General features: G+C 29.0%; 1 protein-coding gene across 1 annotated transcript in view; it reads left to right on the top strand.

Annotated features, from left to right (window-relative positions):
• The window catches only part of LOC136071835 (major vault protein-like), an 80003-nt gene that overhangs the window by 6928 nt on the left and 47113 nt on the right, over positions 1 to 25962 (top strand). The window contains 3 exon segments of the mRNA XM_065797311.1: positions 5404 to 5470; positions 11409 to 11460; positions 18344 to 18607. Of these exon segments, the coding sequence (XP_065653383.1) occupies positions 5404 to 5470; positions 11409 to 11460; positions 18344 to 18607 (383 nt within the window).

Here is a 25962-nt window from a genome sequence, read left to right as displayed (position 1 = left end):
ATTTAGGAATTAATTTATATAGTGAGCTCTTTTTTAAATATTTATCTTTTAATTCAGTCTATAAATCAGTCTTCTCTAATATTTTTTGATTTTTAAGTAAGTAGTATCCCAAGTTCTAAATTACTCATATGGTGTCATAAATATTTGGTATATTTTTAAGAGAAATATTTTTATTTTATTTTTTATATAAATTGCTAACATCTTAAAATCCTAAAGTTCAGTAACAAGGCAGCAAGTTAAATGCGGCCATGCGAAGGATCTGGTAGGTTTTAACTCTGTACTTCTTGCTTATGAAGGAAGGGTTATGTCACATTACCAGTGTAATGCCAAAAATTTTAAATCAAACAATTTATACATCATTAAATTGATGTTTACATTAAAAAGCATCACATCAAAAGTTATGTAAATGAATATAGTTTCCCATATCTACTAGTTTATGCAAGTCCAGTTATCACTCCACTCACAAAAAGGTTCAAAGTTCAAATTCATCCTTCATCTATGCAACTATTGTGCTCAACCTGTCTCTTTACATAACTGCTTTGTGTAATAAGGTTTTGACCTTAAGAGTTTCAATTCAAATTTAAAGAAATATATAAGTTGTCTCCTCAACTGTAGTAACCCTCTCAAGCTTTGAAGAGGTAAATAAGCAAAAAAGAAACCTTATTGTTTTGAAATAATTAAAAGCAGCATAAAAATTAAATGTTAAAATTTTTATAGTGTTATCATACTGTGTATTACATGCCTTATTTTAAATGTTTATTTTCATTCAAATTTCTACTTATATTAAGTAATTAAATTTAATATTACCTTTAAAAAAATGTTTGATATAAACAAATTTCTTTCTTTTCTCAACATTTTTATAAATGAATTAAAATAGGTTATATTTTTTAAAACGATTATTTCTTAAATTTCTAATTGTGGCTTTGCAACTAAAAATGATTTTTTTAAAAAAAAAATTAGCGAATAACAAATACAAAGTTTACGTTATTTTATTTACTTTATTTATTAAAAGATTATTATTCTATTAGCAATAAAATTGTGAAAGCAAATTTAATTGCTAATAGACTAAAGGAAATTTCATTTTTTTATTATTGAATAGAAATTTAAGTAAACTATTTTGATTGCAATCAAAAGTTGTATAAATATTCTTGTGCTTGCGAAAATATAAATAAAAGTTTTAATTATATATATTTCTTTTATGGTTTTTTTTTTAAGGTTTCGTTTAACAACTTTGTATACAAAAAAAATATTGTTATTAACTATAAACAATTTTGTTTTCTGATACTAAATATTTCAGAAAAAATTAATTAGCTTAATAGAGATTAGATTTTTTTTTTTATTAAACATCTTCGCTTCCAACAAGGCTGCAAGCAACCATTAAGTAGAGTTGAAAGTTACTAGAAAAAAAAAGATGAAGATTGTTGAGCAAGATAACGATTTACAGGCAATGAAGGAACGAATTTCAAAGAGCTGATGTTCAAGGAAAAAAACTAGGCGAATAAGAGTTTTTTGAGCACTTAGGAATAGTCACAGACAATGGATGATACTTAATTGAATGACGAGTAACAAGAGGATGAATTTTAGTAGACGGAACAAGAGACGCTAGCTTTTTAAAGCAGTGCCCATTGTAGTATTTGTAGAAAAGAGAAAAAGAAGCAACATTATGACAAAGTGATAATAGTTGGAGGTTGGCTGCGAGAGCAGGTCCAACTATGTTTACAATCTGTTTCTGCACCTTATTTAAAAGAGAAAGGGCATCATTAGAAGATCCACCCCACATATAGCAACAGTATTATATACAAAGCCGGATTTGAGATTTATAGAGATAGAGAATAGAATCTGGAGTAAGAAAGTTTCGAGCTCGATAGAGAGATGCAACCTTAGCAGATGCTAATTTTGCAACAGATTTGATATATGGTTTCCAAAAAATATCGGAAGTAAGAGTTAATCCTAGAAGATAAATATGGATGACTCATCTAGTACATTACCGTTCATAAATATAGGAAGATCTAAATTATTGCGATAACGATTGGCTGAAAAAAATTGAATTTTATCTGAATTAAAGTTCACCAACCAATGTGAGCCCCTTGCAGAACCCCATGCTGTAGCAAAAGTGAGATCCTTTTCAAGCTCAAATGCCCCCTCCAAGCAATCAGAGAGTGTTGGCTTCTTATCAAGAAAAGAATAAATGGTAGTATCATCAGTAAACAATGCCACCTTAGATGTGAGAATATCTGGAAGATTGTTAATGTTAACTAAAAAGAGGGCCAAGGATAGAACCTTGAGCAACCCCTGAAGTTACAGAATAAGAAGAAGGGTGCTGTCCATCGAGGACAGCTTTTATATTGGAATTTGGATTGGAAAGGAAGGATTCAATCATCTTAAATATATTACCAGATGCACCGTAAGAAGAAAACTTATGGAAAAGACCAGCATGCCAAACATTATCAAAAGCGTTAGAAATTTCAAGAGCGATGGCCTTAATCTCTCCACCTTTATCTAATGCACAATAAAACCTATTGGTTATTACTGTTAGCAAATCAGCTGTAGAACGAGAAGATCAAAATCCATATTGATGATCAGAAAGTAAGTTATTAGATTCAAGAGGAGAGATTAAGTCTTTGTTAATTAAAGACTCAAAAAACTTGCTTATGATAGGAAGAAGACTAATTAGATGAATCAGATTGCTCGCCAGAACTTTCGAAAATAGGGATAACAGATGCCGCTTTCCAGCAGGCTGAAAAACAAGACTCTGATAAGCACTTGTTAAATAGTTTTGAAAGTATAGAAGCCAGCTTCAGAGAACACTTCTCCAAAACTGTAACAGGTATGTTGTCCGAGCCACAAGCTGTAGAAGATTTGTCTTTAGGTGAATTGTTTTGCTGATAGATATGGAAGTAATGGTTTCGATTGGCAATTCCAGCAGCACAATGTGAGGAGAACCAAGGAGGAGAGTGAGGCTTGACCTGGAATTGTTGAGAGAGAATAAAAGATTTCATGCCAGCCTGAATCCATGAAGTTATGTAAGAAGCACATTTGTCGTCAGGAAGATGAAAGATTTCTACCCAAGGGCCATCACAAAGAAAATCATGGAAAGAATCCCAGTCAGCTTTAATGTAGTTGTAAGAGGTACGATGGTAGGGGGATTTAGATGATGAAGAAGAATGAGATAATAGTTTTAGAAAGATCAAACTGTGACCAGAAGCACCTAAGAGTGAATGTGGAGAAACTGAGCACTGACTAGGATCAGAAACAAGACATAAGTCAAATAGAGAAGGTAAATGATTTGGGTTGTCTGGAAAGGGAGCTAGAAAATTGACTATTTGAGTTAGAGATTGAAAAAGGCAAAAGTTTAGGGCCTTACACCAGTAGAGTCACTGACACTAGAGCCAAACCATTCAGTGTGATGAGCATTAAAGTCACCAACAACTACAAAATTGGCTGATAGATAAAGAGAGAAGGCTTGGTCAATTTGATCAGAAATAACATCGAAAAGAGTGCAGTCTTGAGATGAAGGAGAGCAATATAGAACAAATATAGGCGATATAGTATGAAGTGGTGCTAAATGAAATAGGCGATAGTATGAAGTGGTGCTAAATGAAAGCACATAAAAGAATAGTCTGTGGATTCAAACCTAGTTTCCCAACAATTGGGCAAATTCTTATTAATGTAAATGCCCAGACCAACCATGTGACTATTGGAGTTTTTACGAATTAAAGGAAGATAACCATCAACACTAAGATCACAAGATGAGACAGCTGAACTGAAATTAGTCTCACAAAGAGCAAGTAGGTCTGGTGAAGAGATAAGACTCAACAGAATAAAAGTTACTTCAAAGACCACGAATATTACTGAATGATAGGTTTAGAGAACTTAATGATGTCAATGGTCTTTTTGTGTTTTAAAGTTTTTGGTACTTTATTCATTTTTAAATTTGTTAAAGAACTTAACTCAAAGCATAGATAGTACTCAGTACACTGTTTAGCCCAAGCAATTGCCTCATTGCTATTAATAAACCCTAAGCCGTAACAAAGGGCTCCAAATGTGGCCTTCGCAATGCACACTAAAAGTACAAACAGGAACACCATCCATGTGCAACATGGCACTGTTAACACTTTGATATTTTTTAGCTGTTGATGGAATCAGTCTTTCTGAGAGCTACCACATAGTTCGGAAACCTGACTACCAACTGGCCTCAGAACCATAAAACTGAGTTTTAGAGCTGTACCCTCAACAGGAGATAATAGAATGAGTTGCCAAGTCATAAAAACAGAGACAGAAGCAAAACCCATGCATTGAGTCAAGAAGATCCAGCATTCAATATCCTAAACTGCCCAAGGGGTGCGAGGCTGGTCAACAGATAGAATCTGTTTACCCCTTAAGTCTTTGCCTTGGATGCTTTCTACAAGTCAGTCGCGGAATGCATTTAGCATCTGCATGATGAGTATTTTTATGAAGATTATGAAAAATACTCATCTGCAATTTTATGAAGATTATGAAAAATACTCATCTTATGAAAAATACTCATCTGCAAGATGAGTATTTTTATGAAGACACCATCTCTAGCCTTTACTCAACCAAGAGCTTCAAGGCTGGGGGTATTTTAAGTCGGAGTTTGCATCTCCCAGTCTTTGCCTAAAAAGTTGTAACCTACAAGGCAGCAGGACATAAAGCAGATTTTACTGGGTTAGATGTTAGCAGTTGCAGGGTAACCTAACCTTACAAAAATTTTCCTTAGTAAATAGCGTATATATCTAATATAATTATCATTCAAACTTTTGTAACAAACTTTTTAACATAATCATCATTTAAAAGTTAATGTGGTTTTTTGTAAAATTAATTACTTTTTTTATCTTACTGCTTATAGAATAATTTAAATGTTAAAAAATGATAAAAAGTTGCTTAAGGGAAATTGCTTAAGAGGTATATAGTTTGCTTAACGTGTACATAAATTGACGGCGGGTTAACACTTTAAAACAAGACTTGGTAATTTTTTTTATTAGCAGCTAAATTTAAATTTTTTTAATATTAGCTAAATACTCATTGACAAATATAATATACATTATTTGTTCACATAAATTAGGAAATAAAAGTTAGCAGAAACAGTTCTGCTATCTTTTATTTCCTAAATAGTAAATTGAAGGTAACTTTATGCTTGATGTTTACTTGGTTATTGAAGCTAACTTTAAACTTGAAATCTAATTCATGCTTAAAGTTATCTTTAGGCTTGAAGTTAACTTTGATTTTGTAAGTAAACTTTCGGTTTGAAGTTAAATTTATGTTGCAAGTAAACTTTAGGTTGAAGTTAAATTTATGCTTGAAGTTATTTATCAATAGTTTAGATTTTATTATATTTTTCATTAAAAGATTAAATTTTATTTTACTTTTAACTTTCATTTGTAGACTTCCTGTTATCTATGGAAAACAAGCAGAATTAAAATTTGCACAGGAAGAGGTTCGATTACACCAGGTGAAAAGATATCCTTTATACATAAAATAGTCTTATATTTTTGTTTCAATAATTTTTTTCAAATATATAATTGTGGTTTTTCAATATTTTTACATAAAGTAACTTAAATTATTTAAGTTACTTTATGTAAAAATTCCAGGTCAAGCTTCACTAGACGATTCCAGGTCAAGCCTCACTTTTCTCCATTGTTTTCCTCACATTGTGCTGCTGAAATTGCCAATTGAAACCATTTCTTCCATATCTATCAGCAAAACAATTCTCTAGAAAACAGACATTTGTTTATTACGGCTAGAAACCATTATAAAAAGGTTTTGTCTAACGCCAAAGCCTGCTATTCTCAGGTCATGAAATTACATAATTCTTCACAAAAATTAGGCTCTCGTGACTTCTGGAGTATCTTTAATAGTATCAATAATAAGGGCAAATCTGTTATTCCACCTCTATTGTTCAGACTTTTTTGCCTCACCTAAAGACAAATCTGAATTGTTTGCTAAGAACTTTTCATCAATATTATCTCTTGATTCCACTAGTTGCGTTCTACCTGGTTTAGTTGTCAAACAGGTTGATCCATTGTTTCACATTCATATCACTCCAGCTTCTGTACCTAAAGTGATTTCCTGCTTAGACTCTTCTACAGCTTGTGGTCCAGACAACATACCTGTTATAGTCTTGCAGAAGTGTTCTCTGGAGCTGGCGTCTATACTTTCAAAACTATTTAACAAGTGCTTATCAGAGTCTTGTTTTTCAGCCTGCTGGAAAGCGGCATCTGTTATCCCTATTTTTCGAAAATTCTGGCGAGCGATCTGATTCGTCTAACTACCATCCCATTAGTCTTCTTCCTATCATAAGCAAGTTTTTTGAGTCTTTAATTAACAAAGACTTTATCTCTAATCTTGAATCTAATAACTTACTTTCTGATCATCGATATGGATTTTGATCTTCTCGTTCTACAGCTGATTTGTTAACAGTAATAACCAATAGGTTTTATTGTGCATTAGATAAAGGTGGAGAGATTAAGGCCGTCGCTCTTGAAATTTCTAACGCTTTTGATAATGTTTGGCATGCTGGTCTTTTCCATAAGCTTTCTTCTTACGGTGTATCTGGTAATATATTTAAGATTATTGAATCCTTCCTTTCCAATTGTAGTATAAAAGTTGTCCTTGATGGACAGCACTCATCTTCTTACTCTGTAACTTCAGGGGTTCCTCAATGTTCTATCCTAGGCCCTATACTCTTTTTAATTTACATTCACAATCTTTTAGATATTCTCACATCTAAGGTGGGATTGTTCGCTGATGATACTAGCATTTATTCTTGTCATGATAAGAAGCCAACACTCTCTGATTGCATAGAGGGGGTATTTGAGCTTGAAAAGGATTTCACTTGTGCTACAGCATGGGGCTCACATTGGCTGGTAAACTTTAATTCAGATAAAATTCAATTTTTTTCAGCAAATCGTTATTGCAATAATTTCGATCTTCCTATATTTATGAATGGTAATGTACTTGATGAGTCATCCACTCTTCATCTTCTAGGATTAACTCTTCAGATCTTTCTTGGAAACCATATATCAAATCCGTTGCAAAATTAGTATCTGCTAAGCTAACGTTGCATCTCTCTATCGAGCTCGAACCTTTCTTACTCCAGATTCTATCCTCTATCTCTATAAATCTCAAATCCGGCTTTGTATATAATACTGTTGCTAAATGTGGGGTGGATCTTCTAATGATGCCCTTTTTCTTTTAGACAAGGTGCAGAAACGCATTGTAAACATAGTTGAACCTGCTCTTCCAGCTAACCTCGAACCATTATCACTTTGTCGTAATGTTGCTTCTTTTTCTCTTTTCTACAAATACTATAATGGGCACTGCTTTAAAAAGCTAGCGTCTCTTGTGCCGTCTACTAAAATTCATTCTCGTGTTACTCGTCATTCAATTAAGTATTATCCTTTCTCTGTGACTATTTCTAAGTGCTCAAAAAACTCTTATTCGTCTAGTTTTTTTCCTTGAACATCAGCTCTTTGGAATTCGCTTCTTTCATCTTGCTTTCCTGATTCATATAATTTGCAATCCTTTAAATCGTCTATCAATTGTTATCTTGCTCTACAATCTTCATCTATTCTTTTCCAATAACTTCCAACTCTAATTAGTGGTTGCTTGCAGTCTTGTTGGAAGTGAATTTGTTTGAAAAAAAAATCTCAGAAGACTACTAAAAAACTCCTATTTAAATGTGCTAGCATATCAATAGCATATAAAATATCTTTCAGACTGAGGGAAATCTATATCCCTGGATCATTTTTATATCTGTCTTGATTAGACTTAAAAAAAAGCAAATGGCAAATCAATATTATGACAGTAATTAGCAGCCCTCAGAATTTCGGTTGGCATTCGGTAATGTTGACCTAACTACCGATCTTAAAGTGTTTGAAATCTACAAAAAATTGCCTGCATCGTTTCTGTCTTATGGTAAGACCTTTGTATCTAATATTATGTATCTATCTTTGTATCTGACTGCAATTCTTTTTGTCATTTTCTTAGTGATTGTCTTTGGGCTGATTTATTTTGTTTCTGAAGATTCTATTGCTTATATATTCTTTGATTCAGCCAGACATATAAGTTTTTTTCCTTGTTAGTTTTAAGACATATAAGATTTTTTCCTTCTTCAGAAATTGTAATGATACTGTCATCAATAATGGCAAGTGTAACATTCCCTCTCCTATATACAGGTCTATATGCAAAGAACCTTTCCTCTAATTTATCTCTCTAATCTTAAAAATATACACTTTCCGAAACCCCAGACACCTACTCAACACCCCAGACAAACATTATACATCCAACTTTTAAAAAAGTTATTTCTCTCCTAAAATTTTCTGCAGCTTGTGGTCTGGGCAACATTCTTGTCATGATCTTGTAAGTGTGTTTTCCATAACTCTTTTCAATATTATTCAACATGTGCTTATCTGAATTATTACAACTTTTTTCTTGTTGTGAATTTAATCTGTTTTTCTTTTGTGATGACCCTTCTAACTATGGTCAGATCAATCTTTTTACTCTTTTTAGCCTCATCAGGAATTTTGATGCCTTCTTGGTTGTGTAACAACTTTGACTTTGAATTTTGTTTTTGAAAACTAAAAACTCTTCTGGTGCTTTTCCGATAGACAATGATTTTGGAGTAAAATTCAAAATTTAAAGTTGCTACCTGCTGTTATATTCTTTAGGTTTTTCATTTATACATTCAACAAGGAAGATTGTTAGCTTTGATTTGAATCTCCTGTAGAACTTTGATGTTGGTGCATCTAATCAGATTCAGTGTCATCCAGAGCAGTTAAAAATTTTTCAAAAACTATTTTAACTACCTTTTTATTTTTTTAATGAAAACTTGTTAGAGGTTCTACATGAAATAAATATTAGAGAAGACACTTCAAGCTCACACAGCAAACTGTTAATCAATAATCATGTTGACTTCAGCATAATTTTTATCTCTATCTCATTCTCTTCTGATTCTTGACTTGATGTTTAAACATTTTGACAGTTTGCTTTTACTATGCATTTTGTCATGAACATCATTTGAACCAAGTGTCATCCTTTTAAGAGTTAAAAGCTTAAATTTTGCATTTTGTTATGAACATCATAACATTTAAACCATTTGAACTTTTGAAGAGTTAAAAGCTTAAATTTTGCATTTTGTTATGAACATCATAACATTTAAACCATTTGAACTTTTGAAGAGTTAAAAGCTTAAATTTTGCATTTTGTTATGAACATCATAACATTTAAACCATTTGAACTTTTGAAGAGTTAAAAGCTTAAATTTTGCATTTTGTTATGAACATCGATTGATGACAAAAAAATTTTTTTTTTTTTTCCTGGAATTACCTAGCTCTAAACAAGCTGATGTGTACAAATTTTATAAACATTTATAAACATGAAGGAAAATTGTATACTTTGTACTGTATTATATACTGAAGTAAAATTATGTAATGCCTGTAAAAACATTTTTATTTGAATATAACATTATGAAGTGGTTTTTTACCACTGTTAACCTGTTTTGCAAACCAGGACTGAGTATTTTTGGTGGAACTACTAGGAGGATTACTATACAAAGTTTTAGAGCTTATCCACAATAGAATACATATGTTTACCCACAGCTACTGTGTTTTGCCAGAATAGTGTATAAAGTTGGCAAAACTCTTGCTCAGCTGTTCAACAAATTACTATATAAGTAAAATTTTTAATATTCATGTTCAAGAGATTATAATTCAACTTTCAAAAGTTTTCTGTTGGAATAGTTTACCATTCATCATTAAATAAGATTTTAGTTTTTTCTTATAAATAGTTGTGTTTTTTTTGTAACAGATAATATTTGGAAGTATATTCCAAAGTTTAGGACCATAGTGGGATAAAGCTCTATTACCAAAACGATTGCTGCATTTTGTTTTCCTTTAATTTTAGTGTTCTTTCTGACATTGAGTAGTGAGTTAAGATGTTGGTGCTTCTTAAATATTAGATTTGTGCATTATTAAAAGAACCTTGAAATATATTCTTTCTCTAATTTTCAGCCAATGCAATTTGTTGAATTCCTGGTCGTTTACATGATATTCTATTCTAGTTTTAAATACCATTCTTGCTGCACAATTTTTAACAGACTGCAGTTTTTTTAATTGTGACTTATCAATTCCAAAGTTGGAATTGAAAAGTCACAATTAAAAGGGAGTTGCATTAATCTAGCTGTGCAAATATTAGTGAACATACTATGGTGCACAAATCTTTGTGAAATAAGAATTGTTTTATTTTGGATATTTTGCGCAATATATTGTAGCAGTTTTTATTTTTATTTTTTATTTTATTTTTTATCTCATTTGTTTGTGTTATTAAAGATAATTCATTGTCAAGTATCACCCCTAAACTTTTTGCTGAGTCAACAAATCTAATGCATTGCTTGTTAATAAAAGTACTTTTAATAATAATATCTTTTTGAATGATAGGTGGTGCCATAATTAATATTTTTGTTTTGGATTGGTTAATACATAAGAATGATTCACTCATCCATTTAGATATGTATTCAAGACATTTCGGTATATCTAAGACAAGTGTATTATATTGAGATGGAAAAAAGGAATGCTTTTAGAGTTTGATGATCATCTGAGTATCCAAAAGTTTTAACATTGATTATATTTCAGATATTTGTAAAGGGGTCTCATGTAGATATTAAAGAGTTTTGGACCCAGGACTGTACCTTGTGGTGCTCCGTATTTTACATTTTGGTTCGTGTAACATGAGTTATCAATTTTAACTTTTCGTGTATAGAACAGGTTTTATATCAGAGTTTTCCATCTATGTAAATTGCTTTTATTGTGTTAAAGAAGCCTCATCTGCACCAGTATAGGATCAGTTTAGCATCATAACCATAAAATTTAGGAGCTAAGACAAGAAAGAGTTAAAGATAAAAACTCTAAAAGTGGTCATAGTAACAGCTTCTGTTAGTTTCAGTGCAAAAAAAATTTTAAATTTCAAAATCTCTATAAAAGTGAAAGTCACAAAATATAAAGTTAATAAATCACTTCTTTTAATGAACATTAAAGCAACTTTGTTCCTAGGCTTTTTTAATTAACAATAAACCAATTTTGTTTCTAGGTTTTTAATAAACATTAAAGCAATTTGGAAATAAAATTAAAATGTGGTAGAAACTATTTTATTTTTAATCTATCTTTAATTTTTTCAAGTGAACATTTGGCACTAAATAATATATAAAAACTACTAAAACTAAAATTGAAAATAAAGTATTGCTCTGGTTATAGTATTATTTACAAACCTGGTTTTTAAAGTTGTGTACACAAGAAAAGAAACTGTACAAAATATCTTGTGTACAGTTTCTTTTCTTGTGTACACAACTTTTAAGCATTTAAGAAAAATTTTTTTTTAATTTTTTTTTATTTAAGGAACCATTTCCACTATATCCTGGTGAAGAGCTAAAGGGTGCTAACAAAGCAGGTAAAATCAATGAGTTTTGAAATTTTTTTGCTTTTTTATGCTTACTCTAATGTTAAACATTAGCTGTTAAAAAAAACACTACTAGTAAATTTTCTTGTTTAAAATCAATTTTGTCAATACACTTTGCATGATTGTAACTAATTTAATAATGTGATGACCATGGTTAATACTTCCAAATGGTGGACTCTGTTTTTGTTTTAAGTTATAATCAAAATGTGTTTGCTTAATCCAGATATTATTTTAAATTTTGGTTTCAGCATATTCTGAAGCATTTAACAATTCTAAACATTCTAAAAACCTTTTGGCTAGTAAGGCCACGCGGTTAACCGAACCGAATCGTTCTTTCGGTTAAAACCGAACTAAGAAAACCGAATCGAACCGAATCGATAAAAATATTTTAAATAATCAACCGAACTGAAACCGAAAAAAGCTGAAAAACCGATATAAAAATTTTAAAAATTATAAAACTTAATTTTATATTTTTTTAATAAACTTTATTTATGAAAGTTTAGTATTATTAAACCACAGAAAAAAAATAAAAATAAATTTGAACTTAAATGAAGAAGTGCACAGAGCCTGCGTTAATGACAATGGCAGCAACATTGTTTTAGCTGCTAAAGAAAGTGATGAAATTAACTCAGAGTTGCGCTGCAACGATCACACAATCCAGCTAGTTATTCTTAAAGCAATTAAAAATTCAATTGAACTTTCAAAAGCAATTAAAAACTGCACAGATTTAGCATCACACGCACATAGAAGTTATCTCTCTACTGCTAAGCTTCAAGGTGCATGCGAAGAACTTGGAATTAAGGCCAAGAAATTGATTGTTCGTGTACAACACGATGGAATTCTGAGTACATGTGCATAAAGTCAGTCCTTCAACTCAAAGAAGCGATCAAAACACTTGCAAAATCAAATGAAGAATTTGAAAGGTCATGCCCCTCAGATGATCAATGGAAGACATTAGAATACAGCATGCCGTTTCTTGAAAAAATTTACAACATTTGAGTAGGTTTATCAGCTGATTAAAGATCAACAATCCAAGATGTAGTACCTGAATTATATTCCTTGCACCAAGAACTACTTGCCCAGCAAAATCACAAAGACAAAGCAACAAGAATTTTTATAAAAATGCTGATAAGTGAACTACAGGAAAGATATCCTCTCAATGGTGCTGAGCAGCTGATTAATTGTTATGCTAATTTTTTAGATCCGCGTTACAAAGGCCTGCATTTAATTGAATATAAAAAAATTGATGATATAAAAGAAGCATTATTGACGCAGGAAAAAGCAAAAAAAAAAGAAAAACTTCCAATCACAAGTAGTAAAATAGACAATGAAAGCAATCCAAATACTAAAGTTAATCACCACGAGTTGCTTAAAAAAAGACTAAAACAAGATATTTCAGCACGCAGCGCTTCGACGACAACTAAATTGAGTTTAGAAATTGAGCATTATTTAGGAGCCGAAACAGCAGACGAAAAAACAAATGTTTTAGAATGGTGGAAAATAATGAAGTTACAGTACCCAATTCTATCTGATTATGCACGAAAATACCTATGTATAACAGCAACTTCTGCAACATCAGAGAGAGTTTTTTCAACTGCCGGTAATGTCGTAACCGCCAGAAGAACCACATTGGCCATTGAAAATGTCGAGAAAATTGTTTACATAAAAGAAAACATTAAAAAAATAAAAATTAATTTATAATTGGGTATTTTTAAAAAAATTATATTTTAAAGTTGTAAAATATATATATAAATAATTATCTTTAAAACCATATTTTGTTTTTAATCGAACTGAACCAAACCGAACCAAATTTTGTTTTAAACCGAACCGGAAAAAAACCGAACCGATGGGTTTAAGTTTAAAATCGAATCGAAAAAAATCGAACCGAAAAAAATCTTAACCGCCTGGCCTTATTGGCTAGCATGTCAAACTCACTAGTTAGTTTTGCTCTAGTAGTCTTCTGTCTACTTAGTTGTATGGAAATTGAAATTAGGATTTGTTTGATAAATTTATTAAATGAATAAACTTTGTGATGTTGATACAGTTACTTGCATTTTGGTTCTGTAGATACTACAACGTGTTAATTTTGTAACTCAATTACATTCCAGGTTTGTTTGATATTTGTATCATTTAAATAATTTACTGAAATTTCAAATGCTTTTAATTTTATTTTGTATTCCCTTCTATCTTTGTACTTTTCTAAACTTTTGTACTCTCTTTTATCTTTGCCAGCACCTTTATCTCTTCTAAAAAAAGTAAGCACATTGATTCTAGCTACTGACTTATTCATTAGTCCTTAAAGTTTGCAGTAGTGAACAAACGCTTGGCTTGACAAAGTTTGCAGTTAAAGTTTGCAGTAGTGAACAAACACTTGGTTTAACAAGGTTTGTGTTTTGAAGTTTAGGGTCATGAGAGAGTTTCAAATCAAACTATAAAATCAAATAAAATAATGAGTAGCTCTAGAGGGGTTTACTACTTGACTGTAGTGGTCCCTTTGAGGGACTACAGTCTTTGAGACCACTACAGTCAAGTTTTTCAATAAAAAATATATTGCTTTAAATAATTAAGAAATGCTTTTAAAATCCCAAAACAGTAAACTTCAGGCATATTACAATTAATAAATCTCAGCAAATAACAAAAACAAATCTGTCAATGAATTTATGTCAACCTAACAAGACAAACTTAATATTGTCGTTCTTTGTTTAAAAGATTTACAGAGAGTAACTGTCCTTTGACTTGACTGTCCTTTGACTTTGTAGTGGTCCCTTTAAAAGAAGCATCTTCTTTAAACATTTCAGACTGATTTTTCAAATTATTTGCAATATTTTTCTTGAACTTATTTTAGTTTCTTTAATGCTTTTTGATTTCAATTTTCTCCAACATTGTTTCTGATAATGCATCATATAAATATATTTAAAGTAAAAATGTATTTTGTTTGAAATGATTCATTTTATGAAAATTACAGTTAACTTTGAGTACTCCTTGATATTATACATATACTAAAAAATATTAACAAAACAGTTTTCTTGATTTCTGTTCTACTTTCTTCTTAACCCAACTGTTTATAATTATTTTGTTAATTTATGTTAGTTTGACAATTTCTGTTTCCTAATTTTTATATGTTAATTTTTATGGCCACGGTGCTATGGAAGTTTTGGTAGTTAGCGCTTTTAAAAACGATGCCAACATTTGCATAAGCAAAAGTAAAGAAACATGATGCTTGTTTTTCTGTCTTTTTTTTTAACAAACATGTGCACGTTTGTTGATTTGTTGCACCCTTGAATGCACCCTTGAATCCTATTAACTTTTTTATAAAATTTAAAATTTGCGCACAATTTTTTTAAATTTCATGGCACTTTAAACAGCCTATTTTACTTACATTTTTTAACATCATATTGTGTTAAATGTATTGATTTCTTAAAAAAAAAAAAAAATCTGAAGAGAAGTGTGTGTGTAGGGGGGGGGGGCAGACACCCTCATGGCCCTCCCCTCACTATATATCTACCCTTGTATTAGTCTATTTATTCATGGGAGAGAATGATAAAGATTGATAAATTTTTTCTTTTAACTTTTGCTTACAGTTAGCTTTACATTAAATAATAAATGTTTTGATTTTTTTGGGTTTTTCTTCTATTTATTTTGATATTCTTCAACATTTTTATTTTTTTAGTTTAATTTTTATATATATATATATATTTTTTTTGATTTTATTCTTTTTTAAGTTTGTGGATTGTTTATTTTAGTTTAAAATTTGCTTTGTATTTTTAGCAATTTTTCAAAATGATTGCATTACTTCAGCAATTTTTTTTCCAAATATTTTTGTGATTGATAGTTATTTATTTATTATAAAAAGCATATGTTTAAAATAAAAAGCAATTAAACAGTGATTTTTAAAAAGACCATGCCAAAACATGATTACTTTCTTTAATAGCGTTACTTTTAAGAAAAATAATCAAGTTATTTTTCTTAACCTAACTGTTTTAATATAACTTTTACTTTTTAACCTAACTGTTTTTATATATTTTTACTAATATTCGTGGTCTATGAAGCAATCTTTCATCAGTTAAATCTTACCTAGCAAAAGCAAAAAATTACAAAAAATCACCAGACTTGCTTGCTCTTAGTGAGACTGATTTAAATTCTGCTATTCCTTCTTCTGATCTTAGCGTCTCAGTGTTGATGGGTACTATCCTTTGATTCCCAAAGACTCCAATAGTCACATGCTTGGCTTGGGGGCATACACACGCATCAATTCACCTAATTGTCGTGTAATCAGGTTTAACTCCTTTCTTTTAAAACCTTTTTATGTGCTTCTGCTTAGTACCTTTTCACTATATCATCTTTCTCTTTCAATCTTTTAGATGTAATTTCTGATCAAATTGAATATACCCTCTCTCTTTACCCCTCTGCCAATATTGTTGTTATTAGTATCTTTAATGTTTATCACACTGAATGGCTTGGGTCTAACGTCACTGACCCTGCTGGCACTAAAGCCTATAACTTCTGCATTTCTCAATCTCTTACTCAGATAGTTAACTTGATGACTCGTTTTCCTGACAACCCAAATTATGCCAAATTTGATCAGCCTTGGCGCAGTGGTTCAAGCACTGTCTTCAGAATTGGGAGGTTTGATGAATAAATTCATTGACAGATTTGTTTTTGTTATTTGCTGAGATTTATTAATTGTAATATGCCTGAAGTTTACTGTTTTGGGATTTTAATTGTAAGGTTTGATGAATACTTGGAAAACTTATTAATTGTTTATTTTAAAAAAATTAAAAAATTTGTAGTTTATAAAAACAACAACGTTAAAAACACAGACCAGATAAACGGTTGAAAATTAATTTATCTCAAATTGGTTGAAAATGAAAATCTATAAAGTAGGTCGTAAAATAAATTGGTCAAAAACAAAAACATAAATTGGTTGAAAATAAAAAGACTATAATCGGTTGAAAACAATATAGGCCTCAGTAGCTTATCTGAATATTAGTTCCACTTTTTAGTAGATGTTCTTTTCGTAGAAAAACTTAGTAGATCGAAATTTTTGTAGGTCAAACTATCTGACATGGTCAAAGTAACTTTAATTTTATTTTAAGTTTCTTTTATTTTAGTTTCTTCATGTTTATAAGTTTTTTTATTGTTAAATAAATTTAATGAACTAAAGTTAGAAAAATTTGCTATTTTGTATCAATGGACAACAGTTTACAATCACTAGGTCATTGCATATTAGTTATCATTATTTTCACGCACTTTGCAAATGCGTTAATTAAAAGTTTTGAAAAAATAAAAATTTAATAAGTTTACCAAGCATCATTGATATTTTTAATAACTTATTAACTAGAATATAAATTATTTGAAAATAAAATTCCCATTTTTGACATAAATCTCTTAAATTAGACATTTGTCAATAAATAAAGATATGTACATCAACGTTCATAAAAAAAAAAAAAAATTGTCATGCCCTGGTATAGTTAAAAAACAGTTCGCAGATGTGGTTGTTTCATTATTATTGAAATTATTTTGTTTTCTTATACATAGGGTGCTTTTTTTAGCTACAATATTTGATGCAAGCCAAAAAATAAAACAGATATGTCTGAAATTTTTGAAAATCTTTTTGTAAAATATATTTATGTGTTAGTAAATAATTTTTTTAATTGGAAATTATATTTCCATGATAAAACCGTTCGTAATGATTTTTTGATAGCATCTGTACTCATTTTGCCTTAAACTCTGATCTCAATATTTTTTTCAATGATCGGTTTTTATTACATTGCAATAAAGTACTCTGGAAATTTTGTAGCAGTTTAATTATAATTATGGAACTGCAATTAAGTTTGCTTTGTTTTTTCAGCGCATTTTTAAAGGCGCTAATTGTCAAAACTTGCAAAGTGTCGTGGCCAAGTTGTAAAAACAAAATATTATGAACTTGGTCATATAAGGCGTGTGACTGCACACCTCTTATGCAAAGGTATGATATGTATATATATACATATATATATATATATATATAGAACCCTTAGATGTTGTCCGAAAGTTTTTTCGATATTTTGTTGACAAAAAGTAAAAATTAAAATGCAAGACCGGAATTTTTTTTTTTAATAATGATAGAATGCCTGCCCCAACCAAACCCTCAGTCGATGTAGCAGCACTCCCTTGCGGGTCAGGCTATTTGTCAGTCGATGTAGCAGCACTCCCTTGCGAGTCAGGCTATTTGTCAGTCGATGTAGCAGCACTCCCTTGCGAGTCAGGCTATTTGTCAGTCGATGTAGCAGCACTCCCTTGCGAGTCAGGCTATAAGATAGTCGATGTAGCAACACTCCGCGCATGATTTACAGTAACAAAAATAAAAATAAAAACATTTTATTAAAAAAAATAAAAATAAAAACATTTTATTAAAAAAAATAAAAATAAAAACATTGTTTATATTGTTAAAAACATTCAAAATGTTATAAAAACATTCAGAATGTTTTTAAAAACATTCTGGTCAATTAAATTTGCGTTTTTGTGGTTTTTTTAAAAAACGATTAATTTTTAATTAAATTGATGGTTTTTACTTTCGTCCAACACGGAAATGTTGGACGAAAGTCAAAAGTAATTAAAAGTGACGTATGTGTTGGCGTAAGAATCACTTTTTTCCTTCCGCTCTTCCTAAAGCCAACAAACTATAGAACTATATATATACATATATATATATATATATATATATACATATGTATATATATACATATGTATATATGTATATATATGCATATGTATATATATATTTTATATATATATATATATATAAATATATACACTAAATTATGATTGTTATATATGGTTGTATTGAATATTTACTTAATTAAATTCAATTATGTTAGTCAATTACTTTTAGATTACAAAGGTTGCATCAAAAAATTGCCTGTAGTTTTACATGGTACTGCATTAAAAGTGCAAGCACTTGTTGATTTTCATGATGGAAAAGTTCAAAGAGCCGCTGGAGAAGAGTGGCATGTTGAAGGACCATGTACATATTACCCATGTCCTGAATGTAAAGAGAAGGATACTGTTATATCAATTGTTATTAACTATGGCATGGCTTTGCGTTTACAAGCTCAAAGAGATTTACTTGATAAAAATGGAAAGTTTAGAGTGACAGGTCTTAATTTAATACTTTTTGACTGTCAGATCATGTTTGTTAAGTATTATTATGTTAATTTTGGTACATATACTTTCATTGTGTTATCATAAATATTTATTATCAGATTCTTTTAATATATCATATTTGTTATCACATCCTCTTATAGCGCTATGTTTTTTATTGCATTATCTTGTTATGCCATGTTTGAGATTAAATCTGTTGTTTGATATTGTATCTGTTGTCGTTGTTTTTAGCGCCTATAGCAGCCATATGGCTACCAGTGGTTTTACTGGCTGTATAAACTTAGTCAACTATATATATATATATATAATATATATATATATATATATATATATATATATATATATATATATATATATATATATATATATATATATATATATATTTATTTTTATTTTTTTATTAATCCATTTATTTAACCATAAAATATGAAAGTTTACAATAATATTTTATAAACTCACATAAATAAGGTTAGGTGTCATATAGTTAAAAACTAGTCAATGGAGTGACACCGAAAAAAAAGCAAAAAAAAACTATAAATAAAACATAGAAAAAACTATAAATAAAACATAGAAAAAATTTAAAATAAAATAAAGTGGAAAAAAAAAGAAAAAAAAAAAAGGAAAGAAAGGAAAATAAAGCACAAATAAATAAAGATAATATTAATAATTGCAATAATAAATAATAAAAATAATAATAAAAATAATAATAATACTAATAATAATGTTAATAAAAAAATATTACAAATAGTAACTATATCATGATAACTTTACTAAAAATTATAACTAATGATAGAAATAATTATAGTAAAGCTTATAACTATGACAGAAATTATTAAAATAAACATAACAATTGCAAAAATTAGGACAATAACCATAAAACTATTACTACAATTGAATCACTATCGCTATCGTTATAAATAATATTAATAAGATTTATAAAACAAAGGTAAATTAATGATAATAATAATATTAGTAGAGTTAAAAAAGACAGTATAAAATAAAAGTAATAATAGTTTTATAAATACAGTAATATAAAAAAGGCAATAATAATAAAAGATAAAATTAATACTCATTAAATATAAACTCAAATAAAAATTTCTTAATTTAGTTTAGATTGAGAAGAAGAATGTTGGTAATAAAAGGGTATTTAGTTAAAATCTTTTTTTTTATAAATGGTATTATTTGGTTCCAGTGAGAAATACATTGATGTTTTAAAGAGAGCTTGCCATTTCGAGTGTATTATTTGTGTGTCACTTGTTTTAATAAAAAAATTATTGAACGAATTTGGTAGTTTATTTTGAAGAAAATTAAACACAAACAGACAATTATTAAGCTTTACAAGATCTTGAAATTTTAGAATTTTTAGTTGAGAAAATCTATTTTCGATATTAGATTGCCAAGGAGAAAATGTCATAATTCTAAAGGAAGTGTGTTGTAATCTGTTTATATGATGCAATAGAAAACTACATCTAAGTTATTGTTGCACTGTTTGGGGTCTTTTTGACCCCAAACAGTGCAACAATAACTTAGATGTGGTTAGAACAAGAAATAGTAAATTGATATTAGAACATGTTAGGGTACATAGTGTCGTATTAATGACAGCATACTATTGGCATGTGAGAGTTTTTTATTTAATTGAATTAGTTGATAGTACCATAAGAGGTTTTTGTCAAGAAATAGCCCGAGGTATTTTATATATTTAGATGGAAAAACCCTTTTACCATTAATTCTAATTTTCACATTATTACTATCAATCTTTCTTTTTGAAGGGTGAAAAATAATAAATTCAGTTTTAGTGATATTCAGGGAAAGACAGTTACTATTTAACCAATGACACAAATGATGGAGATCTGAATTAACTTTTTTAAAAAGCTGCGCAAGTGATTTATTAATGCATAGAATATTAGTGTTGTCAGCGAAATGATGAACAATCGAATTATTTATTGAGTGAGGCATATTGTTAATATATATTAAAAACAGTAAAGGTCCTAGAACAGAACCCTTTGGGACACCATACTTAATAACTTTACTTGTGGATTGAAACCCATTTATCGAGACAAACTGAATATAATTGTTAATATAGGATGAAAACCAATCATTAGCGATACCCTGTATAGCATAGTAATACAATTTTTCAATTAAAATCTTATGGTCAACTGTATCAAATGCTTTTTGGAGATCAATAAAGATGCCACAAGCAAAAGAACCACTATCAATCGCACCAGGAATCATTTCAGTAATGCTAATAAGTGCTTGGGAAGTAGAGTGTTTTAATTGAAATCCAAAATGGCGACCATAGAGACACTTAGAATTATCAAGAAAGTGGTAGAATTTTGCTAATAATTTTTGCTGATATTTAATGATAATGATATTGGTCTATAGTTATTGCAGTTTTGAGTCTTTTTTATGGATTGGTTTAACAGATGCAGTTTTTAAAATATTAGGGAATATACCAGTAGCGAATGAGAGATCAAATAGTTTAGAAATTAATGAAGAAATATCATTTGCAAGAAGTTTTAGAATAAAGGTTGGAATGCTTTTTGGAACAGAAGCCTTGCCATCATTTAAAGAAAGAATAACTGGTATTATTTCATTTTTCAGTAGGTTTAATTAAAAGAGAGTCAGGGTTTGATGTTTTTAAATACTTGTGTATGGAAGTCAGTATGAGATGAATGAATATTTTTTTTGCAGTTCTTCAGAGATTGAAATAAAAAAGGAGTTGAAAATTTCCAAAATTTTAACTAGATCGTTTATTATGGTGTTGTTTGAAGATATACAAGATGGATATGAGATATCATTCGAATGTTTATTCAAAAGAGTTCTAATACCCTTTCATGTAGCTCTCAAACTATTGCTATTGGTAGTAAAGTAGTTAGAAAAGTGTTTTTTTTTTGCTTCTTCGAATAAGTGTTACAAGTAAATTTCTATAGGTTTTGTAAGTTTTTTCAAGAATTAGTTGAATATTTATGAATATATTTATGAATATTTTTTGTTTTAAGGAAATTCTTAAATATATTGCTTCGTTTTTTTATCGAGGTTAAAATTTCTGAAGTAATCCATGGTTTAAGGCTCAGAGTTAAGCCACGATTACTTAGTTTTTTTAGTGTTTGTCTAGAAGATAGTTAAAGGTAGCGAAGAAATCTTTATATGATTTATTTGTATTACTATTGGAAACTTTGACTACTTTATCCCAATTGATTCCAAGTAATCATTCCTGAATTCTTCACTATTTAATTTTTTGAAGTTTTGAAGAATAATATTGCTTTTTCGAGAATTAATAATTCTTTTTTTAAAAGATGAATAAATTAGAAACTGTGGCAAATGATCCGATATTCTAATAGTTAGATTGCCTGAAAAAATATCTTTAGAAGTTAAATTAGAAAATATATTGTACTATATTGTAGATATTGTAAATATATTGTAAATATATTGTACAAAATATAAAGTACTTGAGTGATTGGTAATTCTTGTCGGTAAAGATATAAAAGGAAGAAAGTTGTTTGAAGCAATGGTGTTCAAAAACTCCGAGATTGAATTATCTGAGTTTGCTTTTATAAGATCTATATTAAAATCACCCATTATAAAGATAGTTTTATTTTTTTCAACAGCAAGTTTTTCAAGTAGAATAGCTAGATATGAAACAATAAATTCATTATTATCCATGTTAGGATGGCAATAAACACAGCCCACTATGATATTAGACTTTATAGGGAAAATGATTTCAACAAATACAGACTCTAAGAATTGGGGTTTATACTTAAGTAAATCATTTCTAGATTTATAAATTAGTTTATTAGAAATATAAAGTAGAGCACCTCCAAATGAAGTTTTTGTTGGAGTATGTTCTTAAACATATCGACTAGGATTAATTGGAGTTGTTGGGAGTAACTTAGATTTCAACTTAGTTTCTGTAATTCCGATTATACTGAATTCATAATTTATTAGAGATAAAAGTGAGGTTAGTTTGTCAAAATGTTTAACTAATGAAGCAATATTTAAATGAAATAGAGAAAAACAATTAATATTGTTTGATGTTTGAACAGTTAAATTTTTCAATATCAATGTATTTACAATTGATTGGATTCTAAACTATGTTCGTATCATCATCGTCGTTGTTATTTAGCTGATAAGTAAAGTAATTATTAAGTTGATTAAAAGTATCAGATTCTTGGGAGCAGGGAAAGAAGGAAAGGTCATTTGGCAGATCATTGAGATGTAATATATTGTCAATTGAAATTTGAAGATGTAGTTTATTATCCAATATAGAACTAAAAGGAAAAATACTGTTGCAACGTGTAATACAGAGCCAATAATTCATGGAAGAGTTTTTTAATAAACTAAAATCATTATTACTTAAAGAACTACGTTTTTGGGATTGAACTTAGGCAGTGGTTGCATTGAAGTAAATGATGATTAGCATGAATAATTTTATTACAAATTTTGCAGAGTTTAGACATAACAAGTAGAAATTTATTTAGAAATAAAGATATTGATATTAATAAGATAATTACAACAGAAACAATATAACAATAGTAGTACCTATACAATAATATAACAATGATAAAGTTAATGATAAAAATATTAACAGTATAACAATAATAACGGATAATATAACAATATAATAATAATAATAACAACAATAATAATAACAACAATCACAAAAATAGCAATAATAATTAAAACAGCGACAGTAATAACAAAAGTAATGTACAATAAAAATATAAATACTATAAATATGACTAACGCTTTATAATAAAATAATCAATATTAAATGGTGGCATTTATTTGTTTTAAAAGAAAATATTTGCTTAAGGGATATTTTGTTCACTTAAAGTGACTTTCTTTTCAATTCAAAGAAAGGGATAAAAATGTTTTGATCATCTTATTTGACCGATAATGTTGTCAAAAGATTGGACTCCATAAGGAAACAAAGAAAATGCTAGAAAAGAAAAGAATTTAAAAATATATATTTATTAAAGTTGTATTTTTAAGGTATCCATACGGGTACTATGGGCAGAGTGGGTTAAAATACCACTACATGTTTTTATATGCACACACACATATATAATATATATACATATATGAATAATATATGTAAAATAGATATATGTATATTTTATATATATATTATCTACATAAATAATATATATATATATATATATATATATATATATATATATATATATATATATATATTATATATATAGTATATATATAAAATAATTGTATATATACATATTTATAAAATAAATATATATATACATATAGTATATATATGTATGTAATATATATATGTATATATATATGATATATGTATATATAGAAAACAAATATATATATATATATATATATATATATATATATATATATATATATACATACATACATACAGTAGCGTGCAAAAGTAACCGGACGAGAGCATAACTTGAGATAACTTTTGAATGAATAGTCCAATTTCTTTCAAATTTTCACTGAAATGTCAAAAAATTGATAACAAATCTAAAAACAAATGAATTTTTACTAAATCTAAGCAATCTAGTCTTAAAAGTTCATTTAATAAAAATTTCTGTGTGCAAAAGTCTGGACAGAAAAAAAAAACTTGAATTAGATTTTATTTTAAACATTTTTTAAATTGAAAATATTTTATTTTAAAGTAAATTACTTTAGTACTTTGTCGAGAAGCCCTTAGCATTAATTACTGCTTGACAGTGACAAGGAATTAAGTCCACCAGCTTCATAATCACAATAATTTTGATTTTTTGCTATTCTTGTTTCAGAATATTCAATAAATCAAATTTACTTGCTGATTTTTAACCTGAAATTCATCAATCCATGTGTTTCCATAGATGTTCAATAGAATGAAAGTCAGGACTTTGCTATGTCAATTCTATTAATTGAATTTTTTTGTTTTTGAAAAAGTCTTTTATAAGGGTTGAAGTGTCTTTTGAGTCATTATCCTGCTGAAATATTCATCCTCGAGCCCTGAAAAATGTTCCACGCCAAAATGCTGTTGTGGTAAATGCTGAAATTAAAGAACTTTATAATGAAAAATGTGGCGTTGACGCAATCAAACGTCTTTTGAGGTCTGCAAATCTACTTGGAAGACGTCCTACAAAGAAACTTTTTATTTATATAAAGAATCGAAAAGCACGCTTAAGATTTGCTAATGAACATTTGATTTTGGCAAGAAAACAGTGATTGAAAGTACTTTTTAGTGATGAATTTAAGTTTATGTTATTTGGATCTGATAATATTAGATATGTCCGTCAACTAAAAGGCTATAAAAACGATCCTAAATACCAGCTACCAACATTAAAGCACAGAAGTCGAAATGTTACGAACTGCGCTAACTTGAATATAGATTGTATTGATCCATTTGATTGATGGCGTAATGGACAAAAATATGTACAAATATATAGCTAAGAATGTTATGCTACCACATGCTAAAGACAAAATGCCTTGAAGAAGGATGTTTTAGAAGGACAATGACCCAAAGCACACTTCAACCCTTGTGAAAAACTTTTTCAAAACCAATGAAATTTGATTAATCGAATAGCCTTAGCAAAGTCCTGACCTTAATTCTATTGAATGTCTATGTAACCTCTTTGATTGACAAATTTTAGATCGAAAACTAACAAGTAAACGTGATTTATTGAATACTCTGAAAAAAGAATGGGAAAAATCAAAATTATTGTGATTATGAAGCTTGTGGACTCAATGCCTTGTCACTGTCAAGCAGTAATTAATGCTAAGGGCTTCCCGACAAAGTAGTAAAGCAATACTTTAAAATAAAGCATTTTCAATTTAAAAATGTTTAAAAAAAAAAAATCTTATTCAAGTTTTTTTTTTTCGTCCGGATGCTTTTGCACGCGCATTTTTTAATTAAATGAATTTTTAAGATTAAATTGCTTAGATTTAGTAAAAATACATTTGTTTTTAGATTTGTAATCAATTTTTTGACATTTCAGTAAAAATTTGAAAGAAATTGGACTTTTCATTCAAAAGTTATCTCAAGTTATACTCTTGTCCGGTTACTTTTGCACGCTACTGTATATATATATATATATATATATATACAACCCATAGATGTTGTCCGAAAGTTTTTTCCATATCTTGTTGACAAAAAGTAAAAATTAAAATGCAAGACCGGAATTATTTTTTTTTATTAATTGAGAGACTGCCTGCCCCAACCAAACCCTCAGTCGATGTAGCAACACTCCCTTGCGGGTCAGGCTAAAAGATAGTAGATGTAGCAGCACTCCCTTGCGGGTCAGGCTATTTGTCAGTCGATGTAGCAGCACTCCCTTGCGAGTCAGGCTATAAGATAGTCGATGTAGCAACATTCCGCGC

The sequence above is a fragment of the Hydra vulgaris genome, chromosome 05 (assembly GCF_038396675.1).
Source record: "Hydra vulgaris chromosome 05, alternate assembly HydraT2T_AEP".
In the NCBI taxonomy this organism is placed as follows: domain Eukaryota; kingdom Metazoa; phylum Cnidaria; class Hydrozoa; order Anthoathecata; family Hydridae; genus Hydra; species Hydra vulgaris.
The sequence above is the reverse complement of the archived record's forward strand: the minus strand, read 5'-3'. Positions and strand labels throughout refer to the sequence as shown.